Source organism: Gopherus evgoodei, chromosome 1, assembly GCF_007399415.2.
Source record: "Gopherus evgoodei ecotype Sinaloan lineage chromosome 1, rGopEvg1_v1.p, whole genome shotgun sequence".
Lineage (NCBI taxonomy): Eukaryota > Metazoa > Chordata > Testudines > Testudinidae > Gopherus > Gopherus evgoodei.
In genome coordinates this window covers 139,785,369-139,799,390 of record NC_044322.1, presented here as the reverse complement: position 1 = coordinate 139,799,390, position 14,022 = coordinate 139,785,369, and the positions used below count along the sequence as shown (strand labels likewise).

At 47.8% G+C, this 14,022-nt stretch overlaps 1 protein-coding gene across 5 annotated transcripts in view; it reads left to right on the top strand.

The window, feature by feature from the left end:
• The window catches only part of SCML2 (Scm polycomb group protein like 2), a 143,240-nt gene that overhangs the window by 108,228 nt on the left and 20,990 nt on the right, over nucleotides 1-14,022 (top strand). For all 5 annotated transcript variants that reach the window (XM_030574148.1, XM_030574138.1, XM_030574157.1 and 2 more), the window contains one exon: nucleotides 717-920. In XM_030574148.1, coding sequence (XP_030430008.1) covers nucleotides 717-920 — 204 coding nt within the window. The remainder of the gene's footprint in view (nucleotides 1-716; nucleotides 921-14,022) is intronic.

Below are 14,022 nucleotides of genomic sequence, written 5' to 3'. Positions count from 1 at the left end.
TAGCTCAGAGCATCTACCGGGTTACATGTAGTGTAATGGAACCCATATGTAGATGGAGTTCAGTAACAAGCACAGATGGGTGTAGGCTGGGATAAACTCATCATGGTAGTGTGATGTAGGATGGTTTTGGAGGCTGATTCATCAGGTTGAGAAAGAAGGAAATGAATATTGCTGTGAATGGCTGCTGGGTTGGAGATATTTGTCATGGAGTTTGGCACCACCATGTTGTTGTGCAGTAGGTACAATTTTAAAAGTAAAAGTACTGGAGAACCGAACTGCATTTTGTGCCAGTGAGGAGACAATGCAATGATGATCCCATTTTGAGCATGCAGTGCAGAGAGATTTCCCTAGAGTTGCTTTAAAATATACTGGGATGCAGAGGGGAGGCACTTGAGTGCAATGTGGTCTTCTAAAGGGATGAGGAAGCCTGGGTAGCTAACAGTTTTGGTACCTGGTCAAAATCGTGTTTTTACTTTAATCTGCCAGGATTTCATGACTTATCCATTGCTGCATTGCATGCTAAGTTGTTAACTATTGGTAAACCTTGTTATTAAAGAAAGAAGTATACGCACAGAAGGTGTATGGTGTTTTTGTGTTTAGTGTGCATCAATCAAATTCAATATGACTTTCAGTAAGAGCCACCGAAATACGTTTTGATTGAGTGTGATTGTGCCTGAAGTGGGCAGATTCCATAAATATGGCTTGTAATTTTTCAGTTTGCGTCTATGTTAACAAACACGGGAACTCTGGACCTCACCTGGATAAGAAGAAAGTTCAGCAGCTTCCAGACCACTTTGGACCAGGTCCTGTAAATGTGGTACTTCAGCAGGCTGTGCAGGCCTGTGTAGACTGTGCCTATTTATCCAAAACTGTCTTTGGATTCCTCAAGTCAGGGCATCATGGAGGGGAGATGATAACAGGTATGCAAATTTTTCCAGTTTGTTCACTGGGTTCTGTTTGAGAAATTTGAGTATGGTGTAAAGTAGGGGAGTTGAGGTAGTAGCAATGTAATGATTAACATTTTTGTTACTTTTGTAAATCTTTAAGCATAGCTAAGAATACCCAACTGTGGCTTCGTTTACTGGTGGTATATCTATGGCCATCACTGAATTTACATCTTAATATAGGGTATATAATGATACTGCCAGTTTTCTTAATTTGAATTCAGCAGTGATTATATAAAATTACATATACCATACAGCATTGTTCAATTTTTTACAAAGTAACACTTGCATACCACAGTAAATAGCCATAGCTAAGCATGTGTCAAATAAATTCAGTGCAAGTCAAAGTTCAGCTTTATAATTCATGTCTTATCCATACACAGTGTTTGTCTTCTTGATGTTGTAACCAAGTGGGTAAAAAGTTTAAAACTAGTCTTCTTAGGTTCCAGATAACTGATTCCATATGTTAACAGAACTGCTGTTGCTTCTTTTTTTTTTTTTCTGTACTAATATTCTAGAGGCGTCTTAGGGTCAGTGTTTGAGCACCTATGTCCTCTGCTACAGTGGTTCTCAACCTTTTTCTTTCTGAGCCCCTTCCCCCCCCCACGTTATAAAAACTCCATGCCCCAGCTGTACCACAACTATTTTTCTGCATATAAAAGCCGGGGCTAGCATTAAGGGGTAGCAAGCAAAGCAGTTTCCTGGGGCTCCATGCCACAGGGGGCACCATGAAGCTAAATTACTTAGACTTCAGCTTCAGCCCTGGCTGCAGTCCTGCATGGCAGAACTTCGGCTTTCTGCCCTGAGCCCTAGCAAGTCTAATGCCGGCTATGCTTGGCGGACCCCCTGAAACCTGCTCAGGGGGCCCCAGGCCTCTGGATGAGAAGCACTGCTCTACTACAGAGTGGGTTTATTTCTTATATATGCCAAGGGCAGCTCTGTAGATAAATTATCCTCATAGCTCAAACTCAGTATCTGCATCTTGTCATTTTTTCCCTTTCTGGGTTGGCAATCTTCTGTATAGTAGTAAGCCACATTAATTCATAATTTCATTACTGGCAGTAAAAAGGGTTACTCTTACTTTAATCTCCTTATATTAATACCAGATGTGAAAGATGATTAGTGGAAGGCAGGTTTATTTAAGCTCTCATAAAAGAACTCGCTGCCTAACAGTGTTAAAATATAGCCTCCTGACCCACATGCAGGAGAACTTGTCTAATCCTCATGCACAATTTGCACACCAGTTTGTTCCCAAAATGGAGCTCTCTTCTTATTTCTCTAAAAAGGTTTAGCACCTCTGTACATATGTGCTTTTGTTACTAAGATATTTTTATATGTTTACTAGCACATTAAGTATTGTCATAAATAATTAACACCAAAAACTGTCAAATTGCAAGAACAAAATACATTCCATGATGCGCATTATCCTTGCTTTTTTATTGATTGCTTACAAGGGAATAAATCCTCGCTCAAGGGATGTTAAGTAAGGGGTGTGAATTGAACTAGGCAGACAACTGTAATTCTGTTTCCTGGAGGATTTCGTGATTTTGAAATTTGGTGTAGTTCCAATTTGGAACAAAAGCCCAAAATTCTCCACAGAATGGAATTATCATTCTTCCATCCAACTCTCCTGGGAATCCAGGCTGCTGAGGAGTCGCAAGTGAGGGCCTGGGAGTCCTGCTCCCAGCTCCCCATTAGTCTGCTAGTCAGGCTGCCAAAGAGCTGGGAGCAGGAAGGTAAACAGTGGGATCCTAGCTGGTTTCTGGCAGAATTTCACTGAAATTGAACATTATCCTCAAATGTTTCAGCTTCAACAAAATGGCAGATTCTGTTGAAAAAATGTTTTATCAAAAGTTTTTCAGCCAGCTCTAGGTATGAACACGGAGCAGGGGGAGGATTTGCCTAGCAGAATAAAATGAGGAGTAACAGAATAAAATTAAGAATGGGAATGTGAAATCTGAATATTAGAAAAAACTGATCCTATGGCTTGTGGAATGATGTCCCAAGGAAAGTAATGGAAGTACAAGTGTTTGACAGTTTTTTTTCTGAATAGACCGGACAAAACATTAGTAAATATAAAGTAGGTTGGCCAGCTTTGAAAAATTCAAACTGGACACTCAGGTAGAGTGAGTATCTTTGGACTGGTTGGTTAAAAACCATCATTTCTTTCATTAACTTTATCATTATAAAGGATAAGCAAGTAAATTGTGTCTGGTCTTGTGAATTGTCTTGACAAATTGTCTTGTTTGCAGTGACAGGCAGATGGACAAGATGACCTTAAGTCTCTCCCACCTCTAGATTCTGTGACAACAGCTATGGAGCTGGGAAAACCACCAAAAAGCTATCACACTGGGAACGAGGACCAGGAGGAGTTCCCATACATGTTTTGTTTTAAATAATATTTTCTTTGGGGCTGGGAGTTTTGCAGGCAATATCACACTCTTCTCCCATGATTGCCATGGTGCTTTGTGGGGCCTAGGGAGAGCTGCTTTTGTCCAGATTATTTATTAGTGATCCTCATCATAACAACTGATTAATTCACAACTATTACTGGATTTACTCTCAAACATCCCTATGAGATGAAGAAGCATATTTCCATTTTATAAATGGGAAACTGAGGCACAGAGAGTAAGTGGGTTTTCCAAGGTCACATGGGAAGACCACAAGACCATCCTGATGGATCATGGATTTTCATTGTGATGGACAGTGCTGTTTTGCAGTATGTCTGTCAGGAGGTGTATGGGAGGCCATGTAGCCCATTCAGTCTCCTAACTGATTCAGAGCTAGGTGGAATCTGCTTCCTGGGTACCCACAAAATAACAATCAGAGTCTTCTTCGAGTGATTGCTCATATGCATTCCAGTTAGGTGTGTGCGCGCCGCGTGCATGTTCGTCGGAGAAACTTTTACCCTAGCAACACTCGGCAGGTCAGCTGGGCACCCCCAGGAGTGGCGCTGCTATGGCGCCTAATATATACCCCAGCCGACCCAGCCACCCTTCAGTTTCTTCTTACCGCCTGTGTCGGTCGTTGGAACAGTGGAGTGCGGCTTCGCTGACCTCCACCTTCCCTAGCTACTCGTAGTCTCTTCTAGTTATATTCGTAGTGTAGTTTACTGTTATTGTGTGTGTGTGTGTGTGTGTGTGTGTGTGTGTGTATATATATATATATATATATATATATATATATATATATATATATATATATATATATATATATATATATATATATATATATATATATATATATATAGTTCATTAGAGTTAGTTGTAGTTCATAGTTATAGTTGTTAATTAGTAAGTGTTGCGGGGTTCGGGGGATAGCCCCTTCCCCGCACCCGGTGCCGGAGTTCATGCCTGGCTCACCGGGTTTCAAGCAGTGTTCGGCCTGTCATAGGCCTGTGCCGACAGGAGATCCCCACGACTCCTGTTTGAAGTGCCTAGGGGAATCGCACTTATCGGCTAAGTGCCCAATTTGCAAGGCTTTTAAGCCAAGAACAAAAAAGGAGCGGGACATTAGACTGAAGCAGCTCCTAATGGAAGCGGCCCTGACACCGTCGCCCTTGGCACCGAGCACGAGCCAGTCGGTGAGCAGAGGCACCCCTACGGCACCGGGTGTCGCCGCTACGCCTAAGGATTCCCGGCACCTGCCACCGCCGGCACCGAAATCGACCCCACGCCGCTCCCTCTCCCCGAGGTTGAAGATGGCGAAGGGTCAGACGACAACGCCAGAGTTGCAGCCAGAGACTGCACCTAAGGCTGACCGCCCGGCACCGATAACTGCCGCGGCACAGCCAAAACCGGTGCCGTCGACTCCAGCTCCACAAGGGCAGTTGAGTCCGGCACCCAACAGCTCCCCGGCACCAGCCATGGTAGAGCTCACTTACCATCGACTCTGGAGACTTTCTCCGCGGCGAGGGACTTGATTGCTATCACTGCCTCTACCTCCGGCACCGCCGGTGCGGGTATTGCAGTCCCAGGGCAAGCCGACCCTGACCAGACCGCCATCGATCAGCGTAGGGGACCGGCACCGATCAAGATCACGGTCCCGCCGCCGCTCTGAGTCGAGACGTCGCTCCCGATCTCGACGTCGCTCTTGGACTTGGCACCGGTCCTCGCCACGGCACCGGTCATGCTCTCGGCACCGGTCAGTCTCTCGATCACCAACACGCTACTCGTGGTACTGCTCCAGCTCCCGGCACCGTACCAGGCACTGTACCTCCCGGAGCAGATCAGGGTGTAGAGACTCAAGATCCCGGTCGACCTCCCGGCACCAAGCCGGTCGCAGGTCCCGGTCTCGCTCTCGGTACCGCTATGAGTACCGGCACCGGTCCCCACAATCAAGAGGTGCAAGATCGGTCGGGACTTCGGCTCCAGGTTTTTCTGCTCCACCTTGGCCGTCCAGACGCACGTCCGCATCCTCCCAGGCGGACAGCTACTACGACCGGGACCGGGATACAGAGGTACCGGTGGGGGTGTTCCAGGACTCTCGGCCGCAGGACATAGGACCTCAGCAGTGGTCCTTCTGGACACCATGGGCGTACCACCAAGCCCAGGGTGCTCCTCTGGTCCAGACCCGCTCTGCTGCCTCAGAACATCGGGCACCAGAGGCCACCATTTCCCACCCCCCCGCGGTTGAGTCGGAAGAGCAAGTCACACATCCTCCGGACTCATAGACTCATAGACTCTAGGACTGGAAGGGACCTCGAGAGGTCATCGAGTCCAGTCCCCTGCCCTCATGGCAGGACCAAATACTGTCTAGACCATCCCCGATAGACATTTATCTAACCTACTCTTAAATATCTCCAGCGATGGAGATTCCACAACTTCCCTAGGCAATCTATTCCAGTGTTTAACTACCCTGACAGTTAGGAACTTTTTCCTAATGTCCAACCTAAATCTCCCTTGCTGCAGTTTAAGCCCATTGCTTCTTGTTCTATCATTGGAGGCTAAGGTGAACAAGTTTTCTCCCTCCTCCTGATGACACCCTTTTAGATACCTGAAAACTGCTATTATGTCCCCTCTCAGTCTTCTCTTTTCCAAACTAAACAAACCCAATTCCTTCAGCCTTCCTTCATAGGTCATGTTCTCAAGACCTTTAATCATTCTTGTTGCTCTTCTCTGGACCCTCTCCAATTTCTCCACATCTTTCTTGAAATGCGGTGCCCAGAACTGGACACAGTACTCCAGTTGAGGCCTAACCAGCACAGAGTAAAGCGGAAGAATGACTTCTCGTGTCTTGTTTACAACACACCTGTTAATGCATTCCAGAATCATGTTTGCTTTTTTTGCAACAGTATCACACTGTTGACTCATATTAAGCTTGTGGTCCACTATGACCCCTAGATCTCTTTCTGCCATACTCCTTCCTAGACAGTCTCTTCCCATTCTGTATGTGTGAAACTGATTGTTCCTTCCTAAGTGGAGCACTTTGCATTTATCTTTATTGAACTTCATCCTGTTTACCTCAGACCATTTCTCCAATTTGTCCAGATCGTTTTGAATTTTGACCCTGTCCTCCAAAGCAGTTGCAATCCCTCCCAGTTTGGTATCGTCCGCAAACTTAATAAGCGTACTTTCTATGCCAACATCTAAATCGTTGATGAAGATATTGAACAGAACCGGTCCCAAAACAGACCCCTGCGGAACCCCACTTGTTATACCTTTCCAGCAGGATTGGGAGCCATTAACAACTACTCTCTGAGTACGGTTATCCAGCCAGTTATGCACCCACCTTATAGTAGCCCCATCTAAATTGTACTTTCCTAGCTTATCTATAAGAATATCATGCGAAACTGTATCAAATGCCTTACTAAAGTCTAGGTATATCACATCCACCGCTTCTCCCTTATCCACAAGGCTCGTTATCCTATCAAAGAACGCTATCAGATTAGTTTGACATGATTTGTTCTTTACAAATACATGCTGGCTATTCCCTATCACCTTACCACCTTCCAAGTGTTTGCAGATGATTTCTTTGATTACCTGCTCCATTATCTTCCCTGGCACAGAAGTTAAACTAACTGGTCTGTAGTTTCCCGGGTTGTTTTTATTTCCCTTTTTATAGATGGGCACTATATTTGCCCCCTTCCAGTCTTCTGGAATCTCCCCCGTCTCCCATGATTTCCCAAAGATAATAGCTAGAGGCTCAGATACCTCTTCCATTAACTCCTTGAGTATTCTAGGATGCATTCCATCAGGCCCTGGTGACTTGCAGGCATCTAACTTTTCTAAGTGATTTTTTACTTGCTCTTTCCTTATTTTCTCTTCTAAACCTACCCTCTTCCCGTAAGCATTCACTATACTAGACATTCCTTCAGACTTCTCAGTGAAGACCGAAACAAAGAAGACATTAAGCATCTCTGCCATTTCCAAGTCTCCCGTTACTGTTACCCCCTCCTCATTGAGCAGTGGGCCTACCCTGTCCTTAGTCTTCCTCTTGCTTCTAATGTATTGATAAAAAGTTTTCTTGTTTCCCTTTATTCCCATAGCTAGTTTGAGTTCATTTTGTGCCTTTGCTTTTCTAATCTTGCCTCTGCATTCCTGTGTTATTTGCCTATATTCATCCTTCGTGATCTGACCTAGTTTCCATTTTTTATATGACGCCTTTTTATTTTGTAGGTCATGCAAGATCTCAAGGGTAAGCCAAGGTGGTCTTTTGCCACATTTTCTATCTTTCCTAACCATCGGAATAACTTGCTTTTGGGCCCTTAATAGCATCCCTTTGAAAAACTGCCAACTTTCCTCAGTTGTTTTTCCCCTCAGTCTTAATTCCCATGGACTCCCCGGGGCATCTGGAGCAGGAACCGTCCCAGGAGCAGGAGGCCGTCCAAGACCCCCTCCTTCCCAGGGTATCCTCCTCTTCCTCACCGGATGAGGCTGTGGCAGGGACCTCATCATCAGGGCCCCTGCCAATAGACCTCAGGGCCCATCAGGACCTCCTGCGCAGAGTGGCCCTCAATATCAACCTCCCAGTAGAGGAGGTCCTGGAAGTCGAGGACCTCATGGTGAGCATCCTTACCGCTGATGCTCCCACCCGGCTCGTGCTGCCGTTCATCAAGACCATCCAGGCCACAGCCGACACCCTCTGGCAGTCTCCAGCCTCCATTCCACCGACGGCAAAGGGAGTTGAGAGAAAGTACATGGTACCTTCTCGGGGGTACGAGTACTTGTATGCCCATCCTCCTCCCTCCTCCTTAGTTGTCCAGTCGGTCAACGAAAGGGAACGACATGGCCAGCAGGCACTGGCCCTGAAGTCCAAAGAGGCCATATGAATGGATCTCCTGGGTCGTAAGGTGTACTCAGCGGGGGCCCTACAGCTCCATGTGGCCAACCAACAGGCTCTACTGAGCCGATATAACTATAACACTTGGGCTGAAGTGGGTAGGTTTTCCGAGCTGCTACCCCCGGACTCACGCCAGGAGTTCAATGTGTTCCTGGAGGAGGGCAAGAAAGTGGCCAGGACCTCTCTCCAGGTCTCCCTGGACGCAGCCGACTCGGCAGCCAGAACCTTGGCCTTGGGGATTACCGTGAGGCGCATCTCCTGGCTCCAGGTCTCTAATCTGCCTCTGGAACTGCAGTACACCATCCAGGACTTACCCTTTGATGGCAAGGGTTTGTTCTCGGAGAAGACCGATCCCAGGCTGCAGAGCCTGAAGGATAACAGAGTCATCATGCGCTCGCTGGGGATGCATACCCCCGTAATCCAGCATAGACCCTTCAGGCCCCAAACTCACCGCCCGTATTTTCCACCTCGCCAGAGGCAGGACCTCAATAGAAGGCGCGGGCGCGGATGTCACAGACGCCAGTCCGGTTCCCAAGGAGGCCAAAACCAGAGGCCCTCTAAGGCACCACCAGGCCCCAAGGCCAACTTTTGAAGGTGCGCCCAGGGATGGCGTACCAGCCTCAGAACAGGATCCTCTCCCTCCCTTCTCCAACCGCCTCTCCCACTTCCTCCCGGCGTGGTCCCAATTAACATCAGACTTTTGGGTTCTGCGCACAGTGAAGCAGGGATACCACCTCCAATTTGCTTCATCACCACCCTCCCGCCCCCCCTTCCCGGTCCCTCTTGGACCCTCTAACGAGCAAGCCCTCCTACAGGAGGTCCAATCTCTCCTCGCTGCAGGAGCTATAGAGGAGGTACCTTTAGACGAGAGAGGAAAGGGGTTTTACTCCCGCTATTTTCTGATCCCCAAGTCCAAGGGAGGCCTCAGACCTATCCTAGACCTGCACGGACTCAACAAATGGATGCTCAAGCTGAAGTTCCGCATGGTCTCCCTGGGAACAATTATCCCATCACTGGATCCTGGAGACTGGTATGCCGCCCTCGACTTGAAGGATGCGTACTTCCATGTTGCCATCTTTCCACCGCACAGGAAGTACCTTCGCTTTATGGCCAACCACCAGCACTTCCAATTCACAGTCCTCCCCTTCGGCCTCTCCACGGCCCCGAGGGTGTTTACGAAGTGCATGGCCGTCGTTGCCGCCCACCTCTGCCGGCAACAGATACATGTGTTCCCGTATCTGGACGACTGGCTCCTCAAGGGGTCCTCTCAGTCTCAGGTACGGCAGCACGTCAATGTAGTTACGGACCTATTCTCCTGGTTGGGACTACTCCTCAACACCGAGAAGTCCACCCTGGTCCCCACGCAGAGGCTGGACTTCATAGGGGCAACACTGGACTCCACTCAAGCCAGGGCCTACTTGCCTCAGCCCCGCTTCCAAGCGATCGTATCGATCATACGGAGCTTACAGGCCTCCCTGATCACCTCAGCTCGCACCTGTCTCGGACTTCTGGGGCATATGGCCGCATGTACTTATGTGACAAAGTATGCCAGGCTCCGCATGAGACCCTTCCAAACGTGGCTCCATTTGGTCTGCCGCCCGGGCAGGGCCCTATAGACGTCCTGGTGACAGTCCCCCCCAGTCCCCTCCGCTCCCTCAATTGGTGGCTAACTCCTTCCCTGGTATGCGCAGGGTTGCCCTTCCATCCACAGCCGCCGTTGATGACCTTAACGACGGATGCGTCATCCCTCGGTTGGGGAGCCCACCTAGGTCACCTGCGTACCCAGGGCCTTTGGTCGTCCCAGGAGCTGACACTCCATATAAACGTCCGCAAGTTGAGGGCAGTCCGCCTTGCCTGCCAGACGTTTCAACACCTGCACGGCCGTTGTGTTTCGGTGTTCACAGACAACACAACGGCCATGTACTACATCAACAAGCAAGGAGGGACCCGCTCGTCTCCCCTGTGTCAGGAGGCCATTCGACTCTGGGACTTCTGTATAGCCCAGTCGATAGATCTAGTGGCGTCCTTTCTTCCGGGGGTCCGGAATGCTCTGGCAGATCGGCTCAGCCGGTCCTTTCTATGTCACGAGTGGTCAATAAGACTGGATGTCATCCATTCGATCTTCCGGAGGTGGGGATTTCCCCACATAGACCTGTTTGCCCCCCGCTTGAACAGGAAGTGCCAGGAGTTCTGCTCTTTTCAGGGTCTCTCCCCGGGGTCGATCACGGATGCATTCCTCCTGTTGTGAAGGCACCACCTGTTATATGCCTTCCCTCCGTTTCCCCTGATTCACAAGGTCCTGTTGAAGCTCTGCGGGGACAAAGCGCATCTGATCCTGATCGCACCTGCGTGGCCCAGACAGCACTGGTTCACCACCCTGCTAGATCTGTCCGTAGACACCCCAGTTCCCCTCCCTCTCTTCCCGGACCTGATCACACAGGACCACGGCAGGCTTCGTCACCCAGACCTGCGAGCTCTCCACCTCACGGCGTGGCTCCTGCGTGGTTAAACGTGGCAGAGTTGAACTGTTCCACGCCGGTTCAGCATGTTCTCCTCAGCAGCAGGAAGCCTTCCACCCGCTTCAAGTACTTGGCAAAGTGGAAACGCTTCTCTTGCTGGTGCGCAACTCAGGGCGTTACTCCTTCGGATGCCTCGATCCCCACAGTCCTAGACTACCTCTGGTATCTTAAGCAGCAGGGCCTAGCGACATTCTCTCTGAAGGTGCACTTAGCGGCCATACCCACTTTCCGGCCAGGCGAGGGCGGCCACTCCGTGTTCTCCCACCCCTGGGTCTCTCGGTTCATTAAGGGTCTAGAGCGTCTCTATCCCCCCGTACGTCACCCTGCCCCTACTTGGGATCTTAACTTGGTCCTAATCAGGCTCATGCTCCCGCCATTTGAGCCGCTAGCGACTTGCTCGCTCCTGTACCTATCGTGGAAAACAGCGTTCCTGGTTGGCCATTACATCGGCCAGGCTGGTCTCCGAACTAAGAGCTCTCACGGTGGATCCGTCATACACTGTTTTCCATAAAGACAAGGTACAGCTGCGCCCTCATCTGGCGTTTCTCCCTAAGGTTGTGTCTGCCTTCCACACCAACCAGGACATCTTCCTCCCGGTCTTCTTTCCAAAGCCCCACTCTTCTCGGCGGGAGCAGCAGCTACACTCCTTAGATGTACGCAGGGCACTCGCCTTCTACACTGAGCGTACAAAGCTGTTCCGAAAGTCTCCCCAACTGTTTGTGGCAGTCGCGGAACGGATGAAAGGCCTGCCAGTCTCTTCCCAGAGGATTTCCTCCTGGCTGACTGCTTGCATTCGCACATGCTATGACCTTGCTCATGTCCCTTCGGGCCACCTTACGGCGCACTCTACTAGAGATCAAGCATCATCAACCGCCTTCCTGGCACGCATGCCTATCCAGGAGATATGCCGTGCAGCGACCTGGTCATCGGTCCACACCTTCACCTCACACTACGCGCTGGTCTAGCAATCTAGAGATGATGCAGCCTTTGGCGCAGTGGTTCTGCATACTGCCACATCTCACTCCGACCCCTCTGCCTAGGTAAGGCTTGGGAATCACCTAACTGGAATGCATATGAGCAATCACTCGAAGAAGAAAAGACGGTTACTCACCTTTGTAACTGTTGTTCTTTGAGATGTGTTGCTCATATCCATTCCAAACCACCCTCCTTCCCCACTGTCGGAGTAGCCGGCAAGAAGGAACTGAAGGGTGGCCGGGTCGGCTGGGATATATATTAGGCACCATAGCGGCGCCACTCCAGGGGGCTCCCAGCCGACCCGCCGAGTGTTGCTAGGGTAAAAGTTTCTCCGACGAACGTGCACGTGGCGCGCACACACACCTAACTGGAATGGATATGAGCAACACATCTCGAAGAACAACAGTTACAAAGGTGAGTAACCGTCTTTTCTGTGGGGGACCCTGAAGTGGTACAGTGAGTCCTTTGGAGTTCATTTGGACTTCAGAGTCTTGTTAATCTAGTGACCTCAGTGATTTCTTTGCCATGAAGGAAAGAAGGGCCAGGATTTGTCCCTAATTCAGTGATTCTCATAATTCAGTAATCCTCAATGCGTCATCCACTTATGAGAGCAAATGAGTAAGGTTCTGTTGTAGCTTTTTTATATTTACTGCATTTATAAAATGCCTGTACAACATCGCTTTACATTAGAGGTGTTATTTGTATCACTTTTCTGATACTAGTTTAAACCACTCTAGATATGTTTTTAAAACTGAATACATTGCCCCTTATTGATCGTGGAATGATTCTCAGCATGGTATGGCTCCTAATTCAGATTTCTGCAATTTAATGTCAAACTTGCAAAGGTATTGTTTTTGAAAGCACACCTCTGTTTCCCTGTCAATGGAATATGATGCTCTCCAGCACTTCTTATTTTTTTGCGGGGAAACTCTCATACTAAACTCTTGCACACACCCAAATCATACTTGATGAGCAGGAAAAGCAGGAAGGCAAAATAGTAAAAATTTTAAAATTCATAACAATGTCTTTGTAGCCATAAATTACATGTTTGTTACCTGTTAATTTGTGATGTGTTACATTATACATTATTTCTAGTTAGAAAGTACACAGCTAATGCAATGAGAATTGCTCATCTAGAGGCCTGGAACTAGTGTTCTTAACGTTTTTCATCTCACTGTTTGCCAGAAGAGGAAGCTTGGCTTTTCCCTAAAATATTTTAATTCCTATTGATGCTTTTAATACAAGAAGCTGCCATCGGATAAAAGGGAAGGTCCTCTCGTGGACTGGTAACTGGTTAAAAGATAGGAAACAAAGGATAGGGAAATAGTCAGTTTTCAGAAAGGAGAGAGGTAAATAGTGGTGTACCCCAAGGGTCAGTACTGGGACCTGTCCTATTCCACATATTCCTAAATGATCTGGAAAAAGAGGTAAACAGTCAGGTGACAAATTTGTAGATTTATACAAAACTACTCAAGATAGTTAAGTCCCAAACAGACTGTGAAGAGCTGCAAAGGAATCTCACAAAACTGGGTGACTGGGCAAGAAAATGGCGGATGAAATTCAATGTTGATAAATGCAAAGTAATGCACAGTGGAAAACATAATCCCAATTATATATATAAAATGATGGGGTCTAAATTAGCTGTTACCACTCAAGAAAGAGATCTTGGAGTCATTGTGGATAGTTCTCTGAAAACATCAGTGTGCAGCGGCAGTCAAAAAAGCTAACAGAATGTTGGGAATCATTAAGAAAGGGATAGATAATAAGACAGAAAATATATTGCCTGTATATAAATCCCTGATGTGCCTACATCTTGAATACTGCCTTCAGATGTGGACATACCATCTCAAAAAAGATATATTAGAACTGGAAAAGGTTCAGAAAAGGGCAGCAAAAATTATTAGGGGTATGGAATGGCTTCCATGTCAGGAGGGGTTAATAAGACTGGGACTTTTAAGCTTGGAAAAGAGACGACTAAGGGGGATATTAATGAGGTCTATAAAATCATGACTGGTGTGGAGAAGGTAAATAAGGAAGTGTTATTTACTCCTCATAACACAAGAACTAGGGGTCACCAAATGAAATTAATAGGCAGCAGGTTTAAAACATATAAAAGGAAGTATTTTTTCACACAACACAGTCAGTCTGTGGAAATCCTTACCAGAGGATGTTGTGAAGGCCAAGACTATAACAGGATTCAAAAAAGAACAAGATAAATTCATGGAGGATAATCCCATCAATGGCTAGTGTCCCTTGCCTCTGTTTGCCAGAAGCTGGGAATGGGTGACAGGGGATGGATCATG